Here is a 24,625-nt window from a genome sequence, read left to right on the forward strand (position 1 = left end):
GAGACAACTGAAGAGCCATCAGTGACCACAGAAGCACTGACCCTTGCTATGAAACACAAAGGTAATAGCCTTCATTTGGCAGGAAAGTTGACTCTGATTGTTTCTTTCCTGCTACAGACCTCACTTCACCAAAATAAAGAAAAAATAAAACCTAAAACTCCAGCAACAGCTATCATCTTATATTCAACAATACAGACAGCAGTGCATGCAGAATAGAACAAGAGCCTGCAAACCTTTGACAAATAATTGAAAAAAATTCCTTGAAGATGAAAGGAGCACGAAGTAGCATACCTACTATTTGATTTTTCTTTTCAAAAAATGTCACTCTGGTACTATAAATAGAATTTCTGCTTAGCAATACAGGTTTTATAACAAATGTACTAACTACGAAAAAGTACTATAAGGCAAAAATAACCTTTAAGTTGTGGGTAGAGGTGCACAAACATCATTGAAACTATTCGTAGTTTGGACTGAGCTTTGTAAGACTGGCAAGCTGCCTTTAAAATGACAAATAATTAGCTTCTTAATGGCTATATACATTTCTACACAGAAGAGATATAAGAACTTACTGTTGCTTTACTTACTGTAGATCTCAAAGGTCTGTATTTGTTGTCCTCACAGGGAAGCATACACATTTGCCACTTTCCACATTTAACACTCAAATACACCTGTTTAACAACTGAGTGTAATTTTCACTTTTTCCTCTCCTGACTAGGAAAAATATTTTGTATCATTCTGTCAACATTTTCGTAATAAAAAATATGATGTTGAGAAGTCTGGAATTTATGCAGAAACCCTTTCTATAATTTGACCCCTTGTTAATTCATTTTGACCTTTCTGTGAGAGCTTACTATAGCTCACCCAAAAGTCCTCAATGGAATTAGTCTAAATGCCGAAATACTTACATTAAGAAGTCACTGGCAGTGGGTTCCGATGATCCGTAGTCAGCTTCTTCACTCCAAAGACCGAATTCATTTCCATTTACAAAACACCTTTAGGAAAAACTTCTAATTGATTCAGAGAATTCACACAGCATGCAACTAAATGCATTCTGACAGAACAAGTTATGTTCAAATTGTACTGGTTTATTTACAACTGTAGTTTATAAACAGTAGCACAAACATCTTTACATGAAAAAAATCTCATTGCTGAAGTAGGCACAGAGTCAGAGACTCTTGAGGATATTTTCAGAAGGGATTAGGAAGAGGAAAATGTAATACAACAGCTGCTGGGCAAAACTATAAATACATGAGCATTGGCCCAGGTGCAATTTCATGCAAATATCTTCAACAGTTCAAGTTCTATTGGTGTTTACTCAGATACTAAGAAGGAAAAAAAAAAGGAATTAGTTCCAGAATTAAGGTGCCCTAGCTTGATTCCTAGTAAAATAACTTAGAATAAGTGTTTTTTATAAAGGTCAGTTTAACTTATTTTATCTCCTGATGAAGTACCAAATCACAGGTTTTGACAGAAATACTCAGAAGACTTCACGCAGCAAAGCCAATCCCCACTATCTTTATTTCACAGTTTTTGATGATTTCCTATCAGTCTACAAAGATGCTATGCCTTGTTCATAAGAACATTCCTGTACTGAGCTTTTTACCATGAGAACCGTTCATGAACAAGTGGAAAGCTGATGATAAACAACCATGTAGTTGCCACCTCCCAAACATTAACTGAGAAGTTGTTACTTAAAATAAAATACACAAATGCTTGAATCAATGAAGGAAACAGGTTAAGAATACACTTATCACAGGCATAGCACTTGAATCTCTTCACTTAATTTGTGTGCATTTATTTCCTTGCTGTCAGCTTGTAGTCACTTTTGTGCCGAACTGAAGGTTTTTAAACATCTGAATGTCTCAGACATTTTGTTTCTGAGGAGCAAGGTAACTTATTTTCAACTGTCATATTCTGCCATGGAACATTAATTTCAACACACATACTCATCTTTGCATGAGAAGCAGCCTCAATCTATGAAATGTAATATTTTGCTTAATTACAAAAATCATAACCCAGTAGTAAAAACTACAGTTATTTTTGGTATTTAAAAATAACCCTTACCACCAGTTCTAGTTATTTAACCAAGTAGTTGGTAAAACCTTAAAAAAAGTTAACTTTACAAATTGCTAGTATTTTTTGCATTTATTTGCAGCCCAAACTGGACTTGACCATTTTTAATGAGGAAACAGTATTTCTAAAATTTGTATCTGTTCTGCTCATAAACATAAGTCTTTAATTATATTTGATACTACCCAAAATCAGATTTATAGACCGTAGGCAATGGAGTCATTTACTTTCAAGGGACAGTAATTTAAAAACCAGTCTGTTTTCAAACGCTTCTCTGTTGTCTCACAGTGGTCCATTTCTTTAACACACTTAATGTGAACCCAGCTGCATCTGCTTCTTCAAAGATGCAGATCACTCCCATTAAGGCTGCATTTAAATGGAACAAACTGACCTTTATAATAAACATTTCTTCAAAACCAAGAAGTTATAATAAAAAAATTAAAAAACCGTTTCAGAAATTGATAATAATTTACCCTATCTTAAGCCTGCTACTCAGGCACTTCCACCAGCAAACAGAAAAATTCTCGTAAGTTAGTATTCAGTTGGGAAACAGTCAGCTTGTGTCCACATACAGTATCTTGGTTGCTTCTTCTTTATAAACTGGTCTCTACAAAGTCTTTAGTTACTAACTCTCCAAGGCATCCAATACTTTCATGATCTGTTGTTTTATGGCTTTGGTAGCATCACCTGCATTTGGAATCAAATACCTTTAAAAAAAAGATTAGAAAAAGGTGTTATTAATTCAATATAAAATTTTTAAGTATAAATTTCGTAATTCTTTTGATTCTTCCTCTGGTTAGGAGGAAGAGAAGAGAGGAATATATTAAAATGAAAAAATACTGAGACAATATGATTTAATTCCTGATTATACTATGAAACACTTTCTGTCTGTGAACCTAGAACTGTTGAGGAGTACTTCACAGGCCATCTTGGAAAGGAAAATTGTTTCATTAATTGACAGTGGTATATGTCAGGCAGTTCAAATCTCTACAGACAGCTGTCTCACTGAAGCATAGCAGTCCTTGCTTAGCTTTGTTTTTGTTTTAAATTCCTATAAATAGTTCTAGATCAGTCTGCTCCAGACAACAAGGTGGTGACAAAGTAATTCAACAAGCAGCAAAGTTTTCTGCAAATTTATTTATCTTTAATTTATCTTTGCCTGGCCTACTACCAAACTAAGCAGCCAATAGGACAACTTCCCTAGTTGGGTAGGAAGCTCATCTCCCACCTCGTGAGTACAGAGCATCCGCTGCACAGTTCTCTCCAAGGAAGAGGATGAGAAAACGTCCAGCTGATGTCAGTGACCTTGTTAAAACAGTGCCATGAAAAATCAGGCCACGGCAGTGGAAAGAAGCCTGTTATACCTAACTTTCAGGGGTTGAGAGTTTTGAGGTTAGGCTTCTGGACTCCTAGTGCAATGCACAGGAAGAGTGAGATGTCTAAAAAAATGATACCACAGAAAAATGACCACTCTGTTAAATCCCACTCTTCACAAATCTCTATTTTAGCTGCAGATGGTTGTCCACTTCATTTTTATTTAAGACATATTATAGAAAGAAAACACTTGCACACATCCCATCCCCAACATCTGTCACTGTGGTTCCTCTCTGCTGGAGGAAAGTAAAGGCTCCTTGTTCTGCTGGCAGATCTTTTTTTCTAGTTCACATCTGAATTACGTATTCCTAAATAAAAACTATTACTTGGGAACTCAATTCTGGGAATTACAGCATGCCCGATTTCTGGTTGATAGCATTCCAGATACCGTTGCTACTTACATCCCTGCTACTGAGCTGGCTTACCTTTCAACTGCCAAAATTTCTATGCCCGAAGTATTGCTATTTCCGTATTTAAAGGTGATCAGTTCCGGGTGTTTCTTCTTGGATGTGATTTTGACTACAGAGTTGAGTGCCTGTCGAGACTGTATGTAAGCCAGTCCTTTTCGTGATGGAATCTCTCTCAAACAGTACATATGAGTTGCTGTTACTAGGAGATGACTTGAAGGAAAAGAAAAATACAATTAAATTTGCTAACGAACTAAGTATCAGGTATTTAGAAAGCTAAATTTTACAAATAAGCTACATGGAGAGAGTTAGATAAAACAATTTCCAAATCTAAGAAGTAGTTTTAATACTTTCATAATGTGGAATTTAGACAGGTCTACAAAATATTTCAGATTTTCCTTGAGTACTGTATCATAGCCATTTCTTAAAAAGAGCATGGCACCCTTAACAGCACACAAAACCAGAGTGAGCAGTTACCGTGAGCACCTCAACACAACAGCCGTGAGTTCTATCAACAAAGATCACCATCCCCAGTAACATGTCAGGTCACACACAGAGTACAGAAAGGGCCTCCAAGCCTCTCTTTAACCCTTGTATCATTGGATTGCTAATCATACACCATGGAAAATAAATCTAAAGGGAAAATACTAATAAAAGACAAGAACAGACCATGATGCAAGAGAAATCCTGTTGTGATTTTCTGTTATGCAGATTCAACAGTATGTGTGCTGTTTGAGGAAATCAAAATACAGTGAGCATCATTTTCTGCTCTTCCAGGATTAGCAGGGCCACTGAACCTTAGGGCAAGATGGGTGCCAAGTACAAGGCACAGAGAAAAGCAGATAAGAAGAAAAAAGAGCCACAAGTACTTGGGTCTACTTGGTCTTGAAAATAAACCTAGGTATATTGAAAATATTTTTCTTACTATCTTGCTCTGCAAAGCAAAACTTCATACTAAGTTTTATACACAATGACCATTCTATAACACTGCAAAGATAAGAATACAGATACCATTGTAACATTTTGTTCTAAGTTGTTTTGCACTTTCATTTCCTAGTTTAATATAAAGAATAACTTAATTGGCCAACACTTTCTTAAAATGTTTATCAAGACAGACATTTTCATTAAGCTTAAGACTACTTTCAGTACCTGGGAAACATATGACCATTTTCTTTTACTTCATTACATGGGAAGTTATACTTCACATCAGGTTTATTTATCCATGTTTGGATGTTGACGACCTCTTTTCGATCATCATCCGACATTGAGGAGCTATCAATTTCATCTGTTTTGAAGAGAGGGGGTAGAGACATTAAAAAAAAAAGAGAAAGTATTTTCACCCACCATCAGACAACCTTTGAATTCACTTAGACCTAGAGGAGCTACACTGGTTCAAATCAAGGCCCACTTAGTCATAAACAATTATTCAGAAGGAAGAAAAAAAAAAGGCAGGCATATCTGATATTTCTCAATTATTTTTTGCTCAGGGGATATCTCTGGCTGGTCCAATTTGTCCATTCAGTAAAGTTTCATGTATTTCTTTTACATGAATTTGTCTAGAAATTCTTGAAGCCATGTAAACCTTTTGCATCTACAACACCAATATCTTTTGGGGTACCAAAACCAAGCCAACTACAGTTCAGGAAAGCCTCCTCTTGTGTCTTTTAGTTTCTTGTACAAGAAGAAATAAACACCAACATCCCTTTCAAGGCCAGGTTTTATTTTTGTGGACCACTTTTCCTTCCTTAAAGTACCTATTTCACATAAAAAGACTTCTAATATTCAGTTATACCTGTTGTGAAAGCCCCTGCTCGAGCAGAGCCACCTAGGGCAGACTGCAATTATTAGAGATGATGGCAATTATTTACTACCAAAAACTCAAAACACTAAAACTTCACAAAAACAATTGTAGAGTAACAGGTTTGCTTTTTGCATTCTTCTGTACCAAAATAATATATATTTCTCTTCATATGTGCTGGCTTTGCTTATTCCAATCCTTCCGGTGATTCTGCTTACTTATTAAGCCTAATGGTGCTTTAAAAAGCAAATGTAAATAGAACTTAACAAACAACCATTACTAAAAACACGTTCTGGACAATCTGTCTTTGAGGAGCTGGTTTTCTGAAAGCACACAGACTTTCCCAAACACTATTATGGATGCTCAAAGAGCTGTGCAAACTTAATTACATGGCATTTGGAGAAGCATCTTGTTAGCGTTAAACCTTCTGCCCGGCAATTTCATTTTGCTCCTTCATAATTTTTATAGCAGACGATGATGAACTGTTGGCCATCGATCTTATTTAAACAATTCCAGATCCTATGACTCTCTTGCATTAATCTTTCTGAATTTTTTTCATGTCAAAGTTTCTTAGTTATTTGTTTCTCCCATGGAAGCTGAGCATACCTTTCGGTCACAGAATGGTTACTTGTGAGATAATGATGATTGGGAGCGAGCTAAAACTACCCGAACAAAACTAGGGCAACAGTAGGTCTTCACCATTCTAATGTTAGCACTGGTCTCAAAAAAAAACCCAAACAAACCTTTGTGAACTCTCTGGTGTCCCAGTTTTGCCTGTAATTTGTCAACTGGATAAAAAAATTAAATAAAAATTGCATGTTTTTTTTTTCTCTACAGTATTCTGCATGCATATCAAGAGAGGAATTAATTATTAATTGATTCAATGCTGAAAAGCAAAGTCCAAAACATTGAAAAGGTGTGTACACATTAGCCATATTAAGTCTAACTCCAACTATATTTCAGAAATTCAGATCATCATATAACTGCAAATACTAGACATTCAAATTGAGTTATATCAGCCAAATTAGGTCCTTTACATTTTGCTTACTGTTGTGAGTAATAGAGGTACAACTGTTGGTTTATATGTACAAGACCACTGTAGAAAACTACATCTTTTCTATAGAAATAACAAGTGAAGACAAAAAAAAATCCACTAAACCCATGTATTTCCATTTCTTCCTCTTGGCTGTTTGGTGCCTACCACCAATTACTCTTTATTTAGTCTGCTTCAATATATTTGAAGAGGGTTGGTCCTAGGCACCACCATAACAAACGTGATCAAGGGTAATAGTCAGGAAAATGTCACATCGCAAGACAAAGGTGTAAAATACACTCTAATGATTTAGCCCAACTTAATAATTTTGTCTAAATAAGATAATCAAGGTAAGAGGAAAATCTTCTACTGTACCAGTATCGTATTCTTCTTCGTCCCCGATGCTGAATACCGGTTTCACACCACGGTAGGGTTTTCCTACTCTGTCACTGCTGCTGACATGTCTGTGGGCAACGAGAAGGGCAGGAGAGGACATGGGATGGGAGAAGAAAAGTAACTTTCAAACTGATGGTATGACTTCTACAGTAACATATCAGCCAAATGCAAACACAGCTGTGCAACAGAGAAGGAGGAGGGAATTTCATGAAGCTGCCTGCAAGGAAGATGTGTGACCCATCGAGCAGTTTGGTTAGTGAAAGCGCGTACTTCAGTGACTTGGTGAGGCTGACTGATGTAACAAAGAAAGTGAAAACAATTACTACGTTGTTTAAAAAACCCCAAAGTTCTAGGCACCTTCTTAAATGACAACATACGTTAGAGACCTGAAAACTGACAACATGCTAAGTTTCTAGCTTGAGACTGAAATACGTCTGGGCAGTCAGGGTAGCTTCACAAGGATGCCAACTTTGGATGAAAGGAAAAATAAAGACGATTAACTACCAAGTCCAGAAGGTAATTTTTCTTGTTAATTCCTTGAAAGATTACAAAATACCTTAAGAATTTCAAAGTGGGGTTATTATAAAACATCGACTGTGGCGTGAACTCTGACTTCCTGTCCATTACTTTGTGCAGCATGAGTCAAATCCTGAAATATTTGGTCAAACAATTCCTACTGCTACAGTTCCAGCATCACTGAGATACTGACCTCAAAAATCACATCTCTATTCCTTCTACGGATCATATTAAATGACACAAACACACACAACTGAGTCTTAATGTTTGACAGTAACAGTTGCAAATCCTAAAATACTTAAAACTCCAGCTCAGAATGTTGTGATTACATGGTCACAGCTGAATTGTTAAATGTTCTTGCCCTCAACTGCTGACAATACCTGAAAACTATGAGAAAAACCTAAAGGTTCAGAAAGCCACAAAACAGGCAATTGCTGAAAAAAAATAAACAGTTCATGATTTTAGTCTTTAGAACTGGCAACAGTAGTTTAAAAAAAAACCCAAACCAAACCAAAACATGCCTCTCCCTTCCCTCCTTTCAATAACCTCCTTCCCCATAATGTGTATTTATGTTTCGTATCAACTCTAAGACTTGGTTCCTGTTTAAGTATATTCACAAACTCCAGTTTACGTGCTACTGTAGAAACAAGCTAGACAGTGAACCTCTTTAGTGCTAGACAGGGAACCTCTTTAGTAATAGGTAAACTAATCCTAGTACTTAGGTATACTTGAAAGTAGAATTGAAAGTTAGAGAACTACATTTTCCATGGGTTATATTTACTGCCACAGACAAAATGAAAAGCTGAATTGAAAAGAAAAAAAAAAGCAAAATGCAGTCTATAATGGAACAAAAACCAGACATACAAAACCATGCTCATTAGTGTTTAAGACAATAAGCATCAATGACACTGACAATTCAAGAGGGCAGTGCTTCTATACGGAGGGTTTTGTAAATATGCTTTAGTAATACATAACCAATTAAGTAAGAAGCAGCACATTTAAATAGTGTCAAATTGAACAACACAGAGAGGATCTAAGAGAAGATCTCACTGGTGTTTATAAATTGAAGTTAGTCAAGACAAGAGACAGTAAGAAGCGACTTTATAGAAACCTGGTAACATCTTAAACTAGAAATGGATTTCTTTTAAGGTGTTTGCATGGAAGGCCATTGTTACATTGTTACAAATTCAATGCAACAGTCCTTTAGTGACAAACCTGCCAAATGAAAGGTATTAGAGATAAACACAAAGTGGATGTAATTGAACGGATGGAGAAAAAATGCCGTTCTAGGGTTTTAAGAGCTGCATTTTTAAGAAATACTCTACGGACATACAGAGTGAACTAATTTATTATCTTCCCAATGAAAGAAGATCTGCAATAGAAGTGAAAGGAGTAAGCAAAATAACCAAAGTAAAACCTCAATTTATCAAAACTTCTTGGTTACAAATACGGATTCATGTGTCTTTGAGTTATGGAAGAGTCACTGAAGTTGGAATTTTAACACTTTCTTACCATATTCTAGAAACTGATCAAGTAAATGTGGTGTAAGATCCCCATGATCTTTAGGATTTCTAAATTAAGAAAACATACTATGTGCCTTTTTTTTTTTTTTTTTAATAGAATACTGGTTACTATCACTATTGGTGTTGCTCACACAACACCATTCTGCAATGCTTATGGACAAGTCCCATCTCAAATTATGTGCAAACTACTTGAAAGAAAGATTGGTCCAAAACCCTTGAAAACCCAAACAGCATTTTAAATCCTCAATAATTCATCCCACATGAATTTTCATGCATTTCAGCATATGAGGGTCAAATGTTACAGTTCCTAAAGTATGCTCAAAGTTCCAAAGTGATTATGCATGAGCCACTCTTCTCCTTTATCACAAGTAATTTTACATAATCTCAATTCATAACTTTTATTGCTGAAATAATTATAAGGCAATATATCTGAGACAAATGTGAGGGGCCTCCATGTTTACATGAAATGCAGTAGTTATGTGAACAAGATGAGGGAGAGTTGCAAAGCATATTTACTTATTAACTCAGCATTTTTCTTTTCCCAGTAATGAGCATGTCTGTTTCTATCAGCATGTTATACCACCATGTGATAAGAAGCACAAAAATTTTAGATTTCCAGACAGAATTTCCATATGGGTCCCCTGTCATATCTAAGCTCTAATGATGCTTTATGAGCAGTTTATGTTTCAGACTTGTCTGTCTTGTTCAAACTTTAAGTCTTAATTTGTTCAGTAATTGTTCCTGTGATCTTCTACTAGCACAAGTAACTAATAAGATGTCGATAGGAATGACAAGTAAAAAAAATTCTATACAAAGCAATAATAAGGAAGAGAACAGAAATAACAAAGCAGAAATTAAGAGAAGAAAGCACTGCCAATACATTCTTTTTTCTTCCTTTAGTCTCTTGACCAGAACTTGTAAAAAGCAATAGCTTTAATATATTAAAAAAAAAATCATGTAAAAATACGCAAGCAATCTTGTCAGTGTAACCAATGCTTACAAATATTGTGATGCCATGCTTAATACAAGAAAGGTGATTTTAGTCAGACTGCTTAATTATCAAGCTTACCGCTCCAGGCTTGCTCTGTCTGGCCAGGAAATATTGAAAGGTATTCTACAGTACGTTGGGGCAGAGGACAGAATAAAAGAATTAAAAAAAAAAAAAGCAAAGGAAAAATCTAGATAAGTAATTGAAATTCTCTATACTGGCAATGTATCTTCTTCAAGGACGATGCTTGTAAATAAAAGCAATGCTTCATGACGGCTAGATACAAGGTAGAGAAATATTTGTAAAAACATCCACTACAAGATGCATTTTCCTGACATATAAGCCTGACTTGATTTCACAGAATGACTTGGGTTGGAAGGGATCCTAAAGACCATCTTCTTTCAACCCCACTGCAATGAGCAGACACCTTCCCCTACAGCAGGTTGCTCAAAGTCCCATTCCAGCCTGGCCTTGAACACTGCCAGGGATGGGGCATCCACAGCTTCTCTGGGCAACCTGTCCCAGTGTCTCACCACCCTCAGAGTAAAGAATTTCTTACTCATTTCTAATCTAAATCTACCCTCTTTCAGTTAAAATCTTCACATTTATTCAGTTTAATTCTTCACACAACAAAGCATACTAATACTAATGTAAAAAACCATTTCCAACATGAAAAGAAGGAATGATCTGTAACTTTTGAGTAACTAAAAGATGACTGAAAACTACTGTTCATTTGAGACGTATTTTAAATCCTGCTATCAAAGAAACACTAAGCCTCTGAGATTGTTGAATGCCAATGTCCTGGCAACATACAACTTCAAATACTGGACTTTAAAGAACTACAAAAGTTTATTCATTTAAAGCTTTGACAGATGAAAGCTGTTACTCTTGTATCTAGTTAAGATAAGTATTCGGAATGATGAATTCCAAAGTGTCTTTTAACATATTTGTATGTTCCTGTTCCTAGCTGCACTTGAAGATACAAAAACCAAACAAAGGTGAATTCTGGGTTTGAAAAGCAGCTTTACAGCTGGACTTGAAAAATCAAGATCCTCAAAAAAGTTAACCTCAAATTGACAACATGCAGCAGTTAGAAAATCAAAACAGAACGAAACAAAGCAAACAAAAAACCCCCATCCAGAATTCTGCTGTCATTAATTCACTCCATTAGAGTGGATTGAAGGAATTAAGGATTAGCAGGATGGAGAGGAACTGAAATAAAAGTGAAATCATCCTTCACTTTTAGACTGAATACAAAACTGACACACTAAAAGAAGTCAAACTAACCATGCAACAATAAATTCTAGATAAGCATCCAAGAGAAAAGGCTGCTCACACTCACATACTAAGGCAGGACAGTAGGGTTACCAGATAGAATTGTGAGGAGGGTAGAGGTAGAAAATCTAAAAATTGGAACTGGAAGACAACTTTTTCCCCTAATTAGCCCAGTGTTCACACTTATAAAATAGCCACATGAAATGGGAAGTCATTCCTCCTCATGGCTAATTCACAGTGAGATATAAAGGACGCACCTGTCCACGGGAGTAGATGTATTTTCAATAAAACTGATAACTTTTTCTTTCACGTTCACAGATTTAGTCTTCAAAGCAACCGTCATTTTATTCACCAGGGACTTAACTCCTTTTCCATCACCTGAACCATTAGGAGCATCACCCTGTGAAAGTAACTCCTCTCAGGATTAATCATATAAAAATAATGTTATTTCATCTTAGTTGATTAAGAAAGGAAACAGACTACAAGACAGTAATCTACTTTTTGCTACTCAGTAGAACATTAATTACAGAATTGTTTCTTTAGAGTTCTATCAAGTAACAGTAATGACAAGTGTCTGAGGTAAAGATGATCCAATAAAGAAAGCTTGACAAACCATATTATTGAGCACTCAGCTATGTAAATCTAGAGGAAGGAATCCTATTAATGACATATTTAATCCAAATTAAAAGCCAAATTCTATGCATAACATATCAGCTGTAGAAAAGATACAATTTTGAGCTCTGCCATGAAATTGTGTGCCACTTCATAGTAATTTATTCCCAGAGAGAATAACAGTCAGGAAAAGTTATCTATTACATGTATTCTGCCAGAGAATGACTGCAAGCAAGTTCTTCTCTAGAAGCTCTTCCCCTCAAGAGAATAAAAATGTTTAGGTCATCTCTGACTAGAGAGTGAACACAGTTTTAAATTAACACACAACTGAAAACAGTCATGACTTGCAGTAAGGCATCTTACAGAACAGAATGGGGAATATGAAGAAAAAATTCCATACACCTGGGCCTCCCATCCCACTATACCACTTGGGCTTAAAATTCACTTACATCAACGGAGTTTATGCCATTTCTTGAGCCTGAGGTACTAGCAATCCAGTGGCCATATCCACTTTCTGGTCCTTCCACATTGATATCTGCTAAGTGCTGCTGGAGGGCTGTTAAAAGGCCATTAAAAACATTCAGAATTACACTGGACTTCATCTGTTGATGAAAATATTGTACATATCTGAGACTAATGGGAAACAATTTTTCTCCACGTTTTAATTTTTATTAAATTAATTCAGATACCACTGTAATAATTCCTTTTTCTTCAGTAGTACAAAGGCATAAGGATAATCTTTATTTTAGTAAAGTAAACAGCAGCAACTAAAAATAAATCAGGGCTTTGATCTTGAAGACAGCTCTTATGGCACTGCATATATTGACTAGTAATGCCTCTATACACATATTTTAGTAAAGATCTCTCCACTTCTGCAGAGCCTGATTATTTCCAGCAACATAAACTGCAGAAGTATGAACTCTTCATATAAGTCTGCAATTTACAGGGGCTCAAACATCAAGAATGATAAGTTAGAAGAAAGAGAGAATTACCCCATTTCCTGCATTAATTTTTCTCCATTCAGAAATTTGTGTAACCACAAATGTGCAAGTGCACAGTGTTCACATACAGAAAACAAAAACCTGACAAATGAGACCTATTTGCTACTAATTTAGATGATTTTTAGCAAAAGCCTCACAAAAATATCAACAATGACAAGATACCAAGTCTGCTCAAGCCAAAGGTCATTATTAATAAGCTTACCCATGAATCCTCCTTTGGCAATGCTTACATACTCCTTATTTTTCTGCAACAGAAAAGACAATTTTGGTTAAAACAAAAATCTGTGGAACAAGTTTACAAGTATGGTAATGAAATGTGTTTGTTTAATAAAAACTGTAAAGTTGAGTAATGTAGAAAATAGTTAAGATTTTAAGGGGAAAATGTTTTGTCATTTAGTATCAATAATACATGCAGACACACTTTATCTACTAAAACCAACAGCAGTTTAGTTGTACCTGTAGGAAGTGTGCTAACACCATGTTCATGTACATATCTTCTTCTTCCCTGCCACTTCCCATGAAGCACAGATGTTCCCCACCAGCTATGGAGCCAGACTCAATAGATTGTTTTTGTGCTTCTAACAGGGATTTTACAGACTGTGCAAATTCTGATGGGTTTTGAAGCATCTGTGGAGCGAACAAACAAAAAGTGCTGTTTGACACCAACACACTGTAACGTGAGTTGTGAAAAGAAACAAACTTTGAGAATGGTTATTATTTGTTGAGCACAAACAAGGAAACGTAAGGACTGTATAAGTCACACAAACACATGAGGCCACCTGACTGGGACCTCATGTTACGTAAAGAACACTAAGAATGGTCCTTTTCTTCCTCAGTCCACGTTTTTCTCCCCAGGAAAGAAACACAACTAACATTTGTCTGTTTTTGCAGGCATCAAATAAGAGAGGAACGAGTCTTTGCAACTTTCATGTTGCATTAATTTGGTAATACAGCAGTGGGACTGGTTTCTATATTTACATATGCTTGAGCACAACATGTTCAAACTTGACACATTTGAAACCCTTTAAAATGTGTAGAGAATTTCTAGGTGCCTGAAAGGTCCTCTTCTTGTCTCCCCATTAAGCTTTTTCTCATTTATTTATCACGATTTGGGAAAAAAATTACCATTGGGAGTACAAGGAGATATCTGTGATTCTTTGTACTCTCAAAAAATTAAGGCTGTGGTCTCCTGAAGGCCTACTACGATGATTGGAGAAACAAAGACTTTCTCAATACAGCTAAAATTTTAACCTGTGTTTGTGGGGAATTCATAAGGAAATTTTGACCTGTAACTGGATTGGGGAAAGGGAAGGAGGGATTCTTATCATCTAGCCTTTACGGTGGATTAAATGATGAAGTTCAGTCATAAACACATAACCTAGACAGCAGTAAGTCAAGTTGAATATTAACTGTGGTCTTCCTGGAGCCAAATGCTGCTGCTTTATAACACAGATGCTAAACCTCACTACTTCCTCTACCTATCTATAAATGAGATGGATTCCATAGAGCTTTCTTTCCCCATTGTCTCCCCTTACAGTAAATTTTGTGTACTTTGCACATACTTTAACACTGCCAACTCTCCCCTATTAAGCCATGTCCCCAGGTGCCATGTTTACAAGTCTTTAAAATACCTCTAGGGATGGTGACTCAACCTTTTCCCTGGGCAGCCTGTTCCAATGCTTGACAACCCTTCTGGGGAAGAAATTTTTCCTAGTATCCAACCTAAATATCCCCTAGGGAAACCTGACACCACTTCCTCTTGTCATATTGCTTGTTACTTAGGAGAAGAGACTGACACCCACCTTGCTACAACCTCCTTTCAGATAGTTGTAGGGTGTGCTAAAGTCTCCCCTCAGCCTCCTTTTCCTTCCTGTATAATTGTATTTGTGCAAATAATACTGAATAATGCATCCTTTTAATTAGAGAGGTAAAGATATTAGATGCAGGACTGAACTTCTTAACTAAGTGAGGTATAAAAGTCTTTCATGGATTATATACATTCCATACATATTTCATAGACTGCAAAGTAAAATAAATGAGGGTTAATCTAAAAGTGAAGAATACACCATTTTAGTCAGCTGAAGTGGAATTGATTTTGGGGAAAAAGGAACGGAGAAAAATATGACTGAATGTTCAGTTCTGAATTCATAATCAAATGGAAAATCTAGCAAAATCTTTACTGCAGTTATTAATCAATAGTACACCTCAGTTCCAAAATAATTGCACTTTCTCTCTCATATTGTACTGCAAAAATTTTTAAGAAGCAACCAAATCCTTTTAAAGACATATGCTCCTTATAAACAGACTGTGGAAGACTGACAGACGAAAAAAGAAACAAAGAAAAAAAAAGAAAAAAAAAAGAAAAGAAAGAAAAAACAAAGAAAAAAATGCTTCTTGGTAAAATAATGGTTCTACCATTTCCTTTAGAGAAGCTAACTTCTGAAACCTCATCACATAGCTAGACACTAAGTCTACAGACTAAAGCCTATACTAAGGATAATTTATTTTCAAGACAGACATTTCTCTCTCCTTCTATCCCAGGACTCAAATATCAGTGAAGAAACAAAAAGCATACAAACCAAATCCGAGTCTAAATGAAATGCTGTTGATAAATGCCCAGCATTGTATTGCTCTGCAGGACGACAATCCACTACAAAGAACCTTACTCCTTCCTGAAAGAGAATGATTTGTCCTGTTACAAAATTTTAAAATTGTGTAATTATTGACATAATTCAATTACGTTTTGACACTAATTCCAATACTACAGGAACTGTTTGAAGGGGCTAACAGCTATTGAAAAATCTTACTTCATTTGATTAATCTGAACTTTTACAGTTCTACCAGACCACCAGCAGTATTCTAGTAGTGGCTTTCATTAATGCATCAGCTTGTGCATGGTAAAGGATCACCCAAGTGCAATACACACAGTGGAATTATCTCACCTCTACTGAGAAGAAACAGTGGGTATGAAGGTACACATCAACAAGACAATGCAACAGTCCACTATTAATCAGCACAGCATGTAAGGATAGTTTTATATCCCACTGACTTAACCAGGATAGAAACAGATGCTTAACTATACTTGGATAGAAAAAAACCCCAACAAGCTATGCCTGACAAAACTGGGCCCTGGAAACTGCTACAGAAAGTCAGTGGTCAGTAAGAAACACTGTAATCTAACTATACTGTGATCCATATACTGGTCTTCAATACTCAACTACCCTTCATCTAACAATATCTGCAATTAACTACTACCAAAATAGTTTTAATCAGTTTTATTTTTTCATTTAAACTTTTCACTGACAAAAGACAAGGTACTCAAAGGTACCGAGAAGTGGGTTTGAAATTTTCCTCTCCTGTAGGCTACATGTGGAAATTCAAATTAGTGAGATATTACTTTAAGCTTACACTTCTCAGATTCAAGTCACCTGTAGTAAGCTCTAGTTGCTACAGCACAAATGCACTGAAGTCAGCAGATCATTTACAAGGGAGACAACTTCGAGACAAACCCATTTTTTTTCTGAAATAGCACAAATATACATTTGTGCTGTTAGCATTTAAAAACATTTTGTCAGTAGTAAGTGACTCTGATGCCTTTTCTATAAAGTCGGGTTGTGAAGGTTAGTTTGGTATACTGACTCCTTGTTGCTGATTTGCTTGAAGAATCTCAGACACAGAAACTGCTAGACAGAGAGCCTGGCTCAAATCTGTGTCATCATCTTTGAGGCCCAGCAAGCTGCTGCCAAAAAGACTGTGGTTGTCCTAATAAGGCAAGAAAAAAAAGTTAACTGAAGCCATTGTCTTTAGATGTGAAAGTTTAAAACAAAACTATATCCACTAAGTCACAAACACTAAGCTTGACACATATTTATCTTATCCACATGTTTTTGAAAATCATGCCAGGGTCTGAACTTCCATTCAAAACATGCTTGTTCATCATTTTGACCACGCCAACATGATGCAGTGCCTCTGGTATTTGTCTTTTGGTTGTTTGGTTTGGTTTGTCCCTCATAAAGTCTCACATACCTGTCTACCTGGATCAGAAAAAGTACATACAAGTCAAAGGTAATGGCTATCAAATACTTTTATTTAATTTCTTTCAGTTAAGTCAGATATCTTGAGTAAGGAAGAGCTGCAGAAACAGTGCAGGTGATAACAGCTTTATCTCTAGTAAGCAACCTTTTCCTCTTTGCTATCACAAGTACAGCCAGGACTGCTGTGCAGTCTACTACACTGCAGTCGTGTCAATATGACAGTTTTGCTTCATCACTTCTTACAAGAAACTGCTTTGCAAAACAAGATCAGCAGTCAGGAAGTAAAAATACTGCAGGGAAGCTTCTCTCTAAGATGTTTCACTTAACCTTCTTATCTTACAAAGATCCTAACAGTAAAGACCATCAGAATAACAACATAAAAAATTTGTTACAAAAAAATCACAATGAAACATTTAAAGTCAGTGAGCACTTAAACAGTCACCAAAAAGAAGAGAATTTCAAAATTACTGTTATTACCTTCCTGAAAGAAGCTGGAGTTTTGCTACAGTAATATTGTGCCAAAGAGAAGAGATCTTCTATATCCTCTAAATCAAGATTGGCTGGTGAAGTTTCTAGGAATTCTGAGACAGACAAACAACATTAAGTGCAACACTAATTCAGACACAGAAATGAAGCAACATACATATTTTCAAATAGTAAACCCACTTATTTTTAATAAGGCATAATGTAAGCTTATTTATTGATTCAACATTAATATTGATCCGCTCTCTAGTTGGAAAGAGAAGATATAGGAAACACTCCTTGCCCATAGGAAACCTATGCTTTTTGCTACAAGTTCAAACCTCTTATGCAAACTATTTTTTAACACACTCTTACTTCTGTATAGTTTTAGTTTTCAGTTGTAATTCTAAGTCAGCTACTTTTTAAAAAGAGGTGTGATCAAGAGAGTCTTCTAAAATGAGTATTTAGTTAGTAGCACTGTTAAATATCCAGGATGATAAAAGGGTGCAGTTCTACAGCAAATAGTGAAGACACAAAATTCCAAGCGCTCCCATTTTTAACTACTAGGGAAATAATTATATTGTATTACGTATGTGAAAAAATACAAAGGCACATGAAATATGCTCACAAGAAATGTAGCGTATTTTCTATAAAAACAGAAGAGGGTAAGACAAGAACACTGAATTAGGCTCAAATCAAGTGCATATGAAGATAATAATCCAGAAGATACAACAAGTGCAGTAGATTTAAAGAAGGATTTGAAAACTGCTGCCTTGGGCTTAGAAAAATGGTGATTGTTTCAAGTACTTCAAACTGAAGTATAAAACTAGGCGTGGGACTACAAAAAGGAAACGCAAGGAAAGAATGTTGAGGATAGGGCAAATGTGATGAAGCAAAGATCAGTAAGAAAGGAATTAATGGGTGAGGGATTAATGAGAAAAATCACATGGAACTAAATCATTAAGTTATTTAGCTATTAAAAATACTGATAAGTGGGATTACAGTATATGGTAAATAGTTCACTAGCAGTTATGTAAGAGCAATACTTACTTATCATTTCTTCTTTATCCGATTCTTGTGCTAAGATAACGTCTCTGGAAGCAGTAAAGTCACAGGCATAGATTAAGTCAGTAAAACCGAAATGAAACAAAACTGAATTAAAACAGTGTCAGCAAAGAATGTTCCAAAACAACTACACACTTACTTTGCATTGACAAGGATGATCAACATTAGGAAATAAATAAAGAATGGATCTGCTTGTTGTAGATATCCATCCCATATTGCCTGAGTGACTTCAGCTGAACAGTAATATGAGAAGAGGCTTCCAAGCTAAAAAATTTGGAAAATAAATTGAGAAAAAGCAATAATCAGGAACAATCTTATCCTGATAACATTTTTAACTGAGATGCAAGATACCTAAAAGAAAAGAAACCTAGCAAAGTCATGGTAAAACATCCACCTGCACTGTGCATTGAAGGATGGCTCTACCCTCAAAACCAATTTTTCTGGAAACAGTGCATAACACTACAGATTATCTGTGCACAAAGAGACCTCGTGGGAAGGCAAAGTTGGCTGTATACTGTCAGCGTTGCAAATTCAACCACAGATAACTCAATCAAGCTGGAATACTGTTTAGCTCATAGACACTGCTAAATACCAATTACACCAACAAGAAATTCATAGGAGAATATATTTACTCAAATAGCATAGCAATTAGGACTTTGAAAGGATCCTGCAAACATAATCATTTTTATTTTTCACAGTAGAATTGAGCTAATTGAACATGGTTGCACATTAGTTTAACAACATCACTTACTTAACATTACATTAAGATGCTTTATGTCTAATTAAACATTTGTAAGCAATGGAAAATTTTCATTACCATTTAAGAAACTCTTTGCCTGTTCCCATGTTCCCACTTGAAGACACATCCTCTCTGATATGCAAAAGTTCAAAGAGGATAAAAGGTAGGAACGTCTTTTCGTACATGCCAGCTAATATTTACAATCAGACCTAACTCAAATGCACACCACCTGACTACACCGGGGTCTTACTGAACTTGCTGATGCATGCAAATTCTGTATTAACAGAGCCACAGCTTTCAAAAGCTCAGTCTCTGTTTTTAAACGCTATCATGGAATATTTCAACACTTCCTAGTAGAGTTTTTTAGCAGAAGATAAGAAGATCTATTCAATTCTGACTCAAATGCAGACAAAACTTCTGTGAACAAGATAACGACAAGTGACAGGTCTCTCTCTGTATGTTGCTCATATATTTCTACATAGTAGCAATATCTTTATATAGAATAAAATTTTTCCACAGATGAAACAAGGAATTTTACTGTAATATCATAGTATCAGCTGCCCACTATCAAAAGTAATATCAGGGTTTCTTACTTTTTGAGTATGTCAGCTGCTCTCATTCTCACTTACTCCAAGAAGTTTCTAACATCTGTGGCTCAGTTAACATCCAGAACAATAAAAATGTGATGTTAACAAGACCTCATACCTTATGTTAAACAAGTGAAGACAAAAAGCCCGCATTAAACTAAAACATGCAATTTATTTCAATATATTGCTTGTACTACTCTTGCATGAACTGGCAACATGTACTTTAGTTTTAACAGAAATTTATTTTTCAGTATATTTCCCTACTTTCACTTTATTACCCAGTTGAGTGCATATGAATCTGGAGTCATCTTCTTGGTATCAAGAAAGGAGCAGAGTTCAGGCTCATGGTACTGAAGGAGCAGTCTAAATAGATGAAATGGTCTTCCCTTCATAAAACAATCCCTAAAAGGTAGCAGTGAAAATAGTCATAAACTCTGTAATACTGCAGTTTTCAGACTTACAGTAGCAGTTCTTTATTGTCTCTAATTATGTAATTTCCTGTTCATTGTTCTTTTAATTCACAGGTACTGAGCATGAAGTCAAGTTGCCTCAAGAGTTAAAACCAAACCAACAAAACCCACACAAACACTGAAAACCCCATATATTAACAAGGCAGCAGAAAGAATTAAATACTGCCAATACTTGACAGATCATACAATCCAGAGATATTTAAACCACATTTAAATATCAAAACAAGGCAAGCATGGTACCAATGTTGTTAACAGAATAATAGGATTTTAGAATAATTCTAATTAAAAAATATAAGTAATTCAATATTTTGTTAGATTAAATGTCAATATTTCATTATAGTCACAAAAATGTGAGTAAAAAGTGTATGATTTAAAAATAAAAAATAACAAGAAGTTAAAAACATAACTTTTATCAATTAATAATGACGGTCCAGCATTCAAATGTCAAAATGAGACCAAATTGACCCAAGCAGGTCTCCTATAAATTGCCTTTCTATGTCTTTCATTCTCCCACTGAAGAGAAAAAAAGAAGAGGAAACAGTGTACACCTCACTGGAACACCACTTAGATTCCTACAGAGAAACTCAGGCACCAGATACTCTGAAAGCCCCTGAGTTATGTGACCATAATCCCCGGTCACGGCACAGGGCCCAGAGCCCAAGAGCAGCTCAGACGTGAACTGCACACAGCCTGAGTCAAGTGACAGGACTGGTAAATGCTTCCTGCCACACCACCAGACATGCACTCCTCATAGTATGGCACACATCCATCAGCTGGGCTGGAATCTCCTCTCCAGGGAACCAGACTAAGGTCTTTAATTACAGACTATCCGTACATTATTTCAAAAGGCCTTAATCAGAAGACTCGGCAGCCTTGCTGGAGTTTCATGGTGCTACTCCAACAGAAATGAAAACTCATTTTAATGAGAACACCTAAGTAAAAGCATGAAAAACTCCCATTTAATATTCTTTAATAAGAATAAAAATATCTAGCAACTTAAAAAAAGGCATTTCAGTCCCAACTCAGAAGATTATAGGGCAAATATCAACTACTTCTGAAGAGATTTTGAGACTTAATTACTGCTTATGAATTACTGGTTATGAAGAGATAGAAGTATTTTAGATACCAAAAACAGGAAAAACACTTTCCCATAACATATGTGAGTTAGTTGATAAATAAGTGCTTTTGATATTGCATTATATGGCAGTTATTCATTAAAAAGCACACTGAACCTACATGAATCACACACTAACTCTTTACATCCTAAACCAACTCAACCATCTCTAGGATTTCCAGCCAACAGGTACTGAAAGATAGTTCAGTTTATTAAAACATGATGATATCTGACCATTTTGCCACAAACAGTGCTACTTTAACCAAAACCATCCTTTCAGAAACTACTTTTGGTGCCAATAAAAATAGCACAGCAGCAAAAGAAAGAGTCTTACCTTGGGATGAATTTATTCATGATAGCATAAAAACAGTTGTACAAATCACTGCGGGGCAAATGAAGGTGCACCAGAGGTTTGAGGAGGTGTATCCAGCCGAGGCAAGAACTGTATTTAACATTGCGGGATTTACAGTAAAATGTAATAACAGACTCAATATCCAAAATTAATACTGACTTCTCCTCTTCCGGCACCGACAGCTGGTCTGAAAGAAGCACAGCAATATAAACTGTATTAATGGCTTCTCAAAGACATTGAATGGGATTATTTCATAACACAATTGCACCAAGAAGGACAGCTCAGGGGAAAAAAGCAACAAAAACAGACAAACCAAAGACTGGCAGCTCGGATTAAATGCTTACAGAAAGGTATTCAAATAGGTATCAAAATGTAAGTGATTTTGTAACCCCAGTAGGATAAGACATTTAAATATCATTTAAATACCACAACAACAGGATGAAAGAAGTTTGGGTTTTCCAGAATCTATATGAAACAAAGATGTAGATTGTCTTAATGCATAGAACGCTCCTCTTCTATTCCTGTTTCATGTGCTCAGCACACAACTTATGCTCAACTCTATCACAAATTCATTTGAATTCCAACACAGATCAACCCACAATGCATACCTCCAATTCCTCAAAAGCCCACTGACATGCAAATTTATCCTAATCAGAAGTCTGAGATCAGCTAGGCTTATAGACTTATAAATCACATTTTTTTTTTATGTTCAGGATGAGGGAAAGAGATACCTACACACTACATTAATGCAGTAGCATTAAATTTCCAGCAAATATCCTTCTCCCTCAGTTACATGAAGCCCATGAGTCTCATTACTGCTAATGAATTTTTTTATTACAGAAGTCTTGAATACTTTCTCATCAAAGCCAGTCAATATTTGGCAATTCCGTTCCTCTACCCCTCTGGAAAATAATGAGTACTAATTGGGAAGTTTTGCCATCTTCCTGAAAAGATCCTGTGATTAAATAACACAGTGGAAATTCCACTCCCATTCCTTTCCTTTACAGGACAGAGATAGAAGGAAAACAAGCCCTGACAGATTCTAGAGCTATAACTGCATTTAAGAAATAGTAGGTACATATGCAGCATCTCCATTCTCTGCCTTAAATTTCAACCATGCAAGAACAAATAGAAGTGTGACAGGTAATACAATAGAAGATTCTCTTATGGATGTCATTAAGAAGTATCCTAATTTATGATGAGTTGGCACTGACTCCATCAACTCATATTAATGGTGTCAGGGATCTGGCCATTTTTGTGATGAGCTGCCAAACATATCCTGTGGCAGCTCCTTACAGACATACTGGAGTATTATTGCCTATGTCCTGGCAGCATCTTGCTTTCACAAACACAACCTTTCATTTTCTCTGGAAATGCTATTAAAAAATACTTTTCTGTAAAACAGCCTTTGAACTCCAAAATGTTTAATGTATTGCTTCCCTTAAATGTTATAGGCATTTTGGTGCTACACCAGTTTTTCAAATTAGGAACCAGTCATTACACAATTAAAAACTTGAAGGACACTATACAAAGAATGTGTGCTTTAAAAGATGGAGCCAGGAAAACAATGATGATTTTTTTCAACTCATGAAGCTTTCTGACCACACAAACTATCATTTACAAGCTAATAAGTTTAAACTTCCATGATGTCACCCATCCCAGGGTCAGAGTACAGGTAAGATACTACTGTTTTCTTACAACTTGTTACTCATTTTTTTCTGCTGTCTCATCTTCCTCCAAAATGTCAACATCATTCAGGTTATTTCATTCAAGCAACAAAGTCCCAAGACAACTGAGAATGCAGAAGCTTTCACACAGGTGATCTAAATGTATCTGAACTTACCGATTAGCTCTTGGCAATCCTTATGAATTATACTCTGTTCAGGTAGGTCTAAGGAGCCATCCCAGGATGCGAGGCTGTCTCCCTTTCCTACAACATTAAGTGCAATCTGAAAACAAAAACAGAAAGCCCTCTAAACATTTTAGTGTCTTCTTGTAGTTACCCAATTACTGAACTCAGTAATTTAACTAAAGAAAGAGAACTACTCTAAAACTGAATCAACATACATGCATATTAAAAATTCCAGCAGTACATCTCTGCAGAGATGCCTGATAATTAACTCATTTACCTCAAATGAAACACAACTTCAAGTATTTCCTGCTTCTTGATTTAAGCTCATATTTACCTTCCAGACTTTGGCCCTCAGATCAGCAGGCAATTGCCTTCCTTGAATGATGTTTCTCACAGTTTCAAGATCACAGCCTCCTTCTTCTAGAGCGTCTGCAAGATCCTTTATCCTAAAATAATGATATGTAACGTTAAAAATAAATGATATAATTTTTTTCAATGTTTATTATTAAATAGATTTAGACTGAAGGCAAATCCTACGCATATGTAAAGATACAAGACAGCTTGGCAATTACTAAAAATAAATACTTGCAAAGCGTTATTTATTCTTTTATTTTTTAAGGCTGCTTGTTCAGCTTCTAATTCCATCCAATATACATACAAGAATAAAAAGTTTGCTTTTTGTTTTCATTAAGTGACAATGTTGCAAAACGTATCAGAGAAATGCAAATTTAGTTGCAGTTTACAACCTTCAGCAACTTTCCACTTCAACCAATTTTCACACACACACAAAGCAGACATTACACCTACATCAGATGGCGGAGTTATTTTTAAATAAAGTATTAGATGACCTAGAAAACAGTACACTTGTTTCAGAAGTTTAGAACAGTCAGTTTTTAACCTTATCTTTCCCTGAAATGGGAAAGGAGCTTTTAGCCAAACTCAGATTTATTTAACTAT

The 24,625-nt window shown here is 35.8% G+C and overlaps 1 protein-coding gene across 4 annotated transcripts in view; it reads right to left on the minus strand.

Annotated features, from left to right (window-relative positions):
- Nucleotides 1–1,064: 1,064 nt before the first annotated feature.
- TBC1D23 (TBC1 domain family member 23) overlaps nt 1,065–24,625 on the minus strand; it is a 29,427-nt gene continuing 5,866 nt past the window's right edge. For 2 of the 4 annotated variants that reach the window (XM_050333124.1, XM_050333122.1), the window contains exons 2-19: nt 24,003–24,114; nt 23,660–23,765; nt 21,799–22,003; nt 20,159–20,282; nt 18,694–18,818; nt 18,540–18,583; nt 17,505–17,608; nt 16,633–16,755; nt 15,573–15,665; nt 13,450–13,620; nt 13,196–13,238; nt 12,442–12,548; nt 11,638–11,780; nt 10,187–10,231; nt 7,058–7,146; nt 5,001–5,136; nt 3,870–4,064; nt 1,065–2,777 (exon numbers count right to left, since the gene is read on the minus strand). In XM_050333124.1, the coding sequence (XP_050189081.1) occupies nt 2,696–2,777; nt 3,870–4,064; nt 5,001–5,136; nt 7,058–7,146; nt 10,187–10,231; nt 11,638–11,780; nt 12,442–12,548; nt 13,196–13,238; nt 13,450–13,620; nt 15,573–15,665; nt 16,633–16,755; nt 17,505–17,608; nt 18,540–18,583; nt 18,694–18,818; nt 20,159–20,282; nt 21,799–22,003; nt 23,660–23,765; nt 24,003–24,114 (2,047 nt within the window). In that variant the 3' untranslated portion in view covers nt 1,065–2,695. The remainder of the gene's footprint in view (nt 2,778–3,869; nt 4,065–5,000; nt 5,137–7,057; nt 7,147–10,186; nt 10,232–11,637; nt 11,781–12,441; nt 12,549–13,195; nt 13,239–13,449; nt 13,621–15,572; nt 15,666–16,632; nt 16,756–17,504; nt 17,609–18,539; nt 18,584–18,693; nt 18,819–20,158; nt 20,283–21,798; nt 22,004–23,659; nt 23,766–24,002; nt 24,115–24,625) is intronic. The other 2 variants (XM_050333125.1, XM_050333123.1) reach the window with 1 other exon arrangement.

This window comes from Myiozetetes cayanensis, unplaced genomic scaffold, assembly GCF_022539395.1.
Source record: "Myiozetetes cayanensis isolate MyiCay16 unplaced genomic scaffold, myiCay2020 scf5-8, whole genome shotgun sequence".
In the NCBI taxonomy this organism is placed as follows: Eukaryota; Metazoa; Chordata; class Aves; order Passeriformes; family Tyrannidae; genus Myiozetetes; species Myiozetetes cayanensis.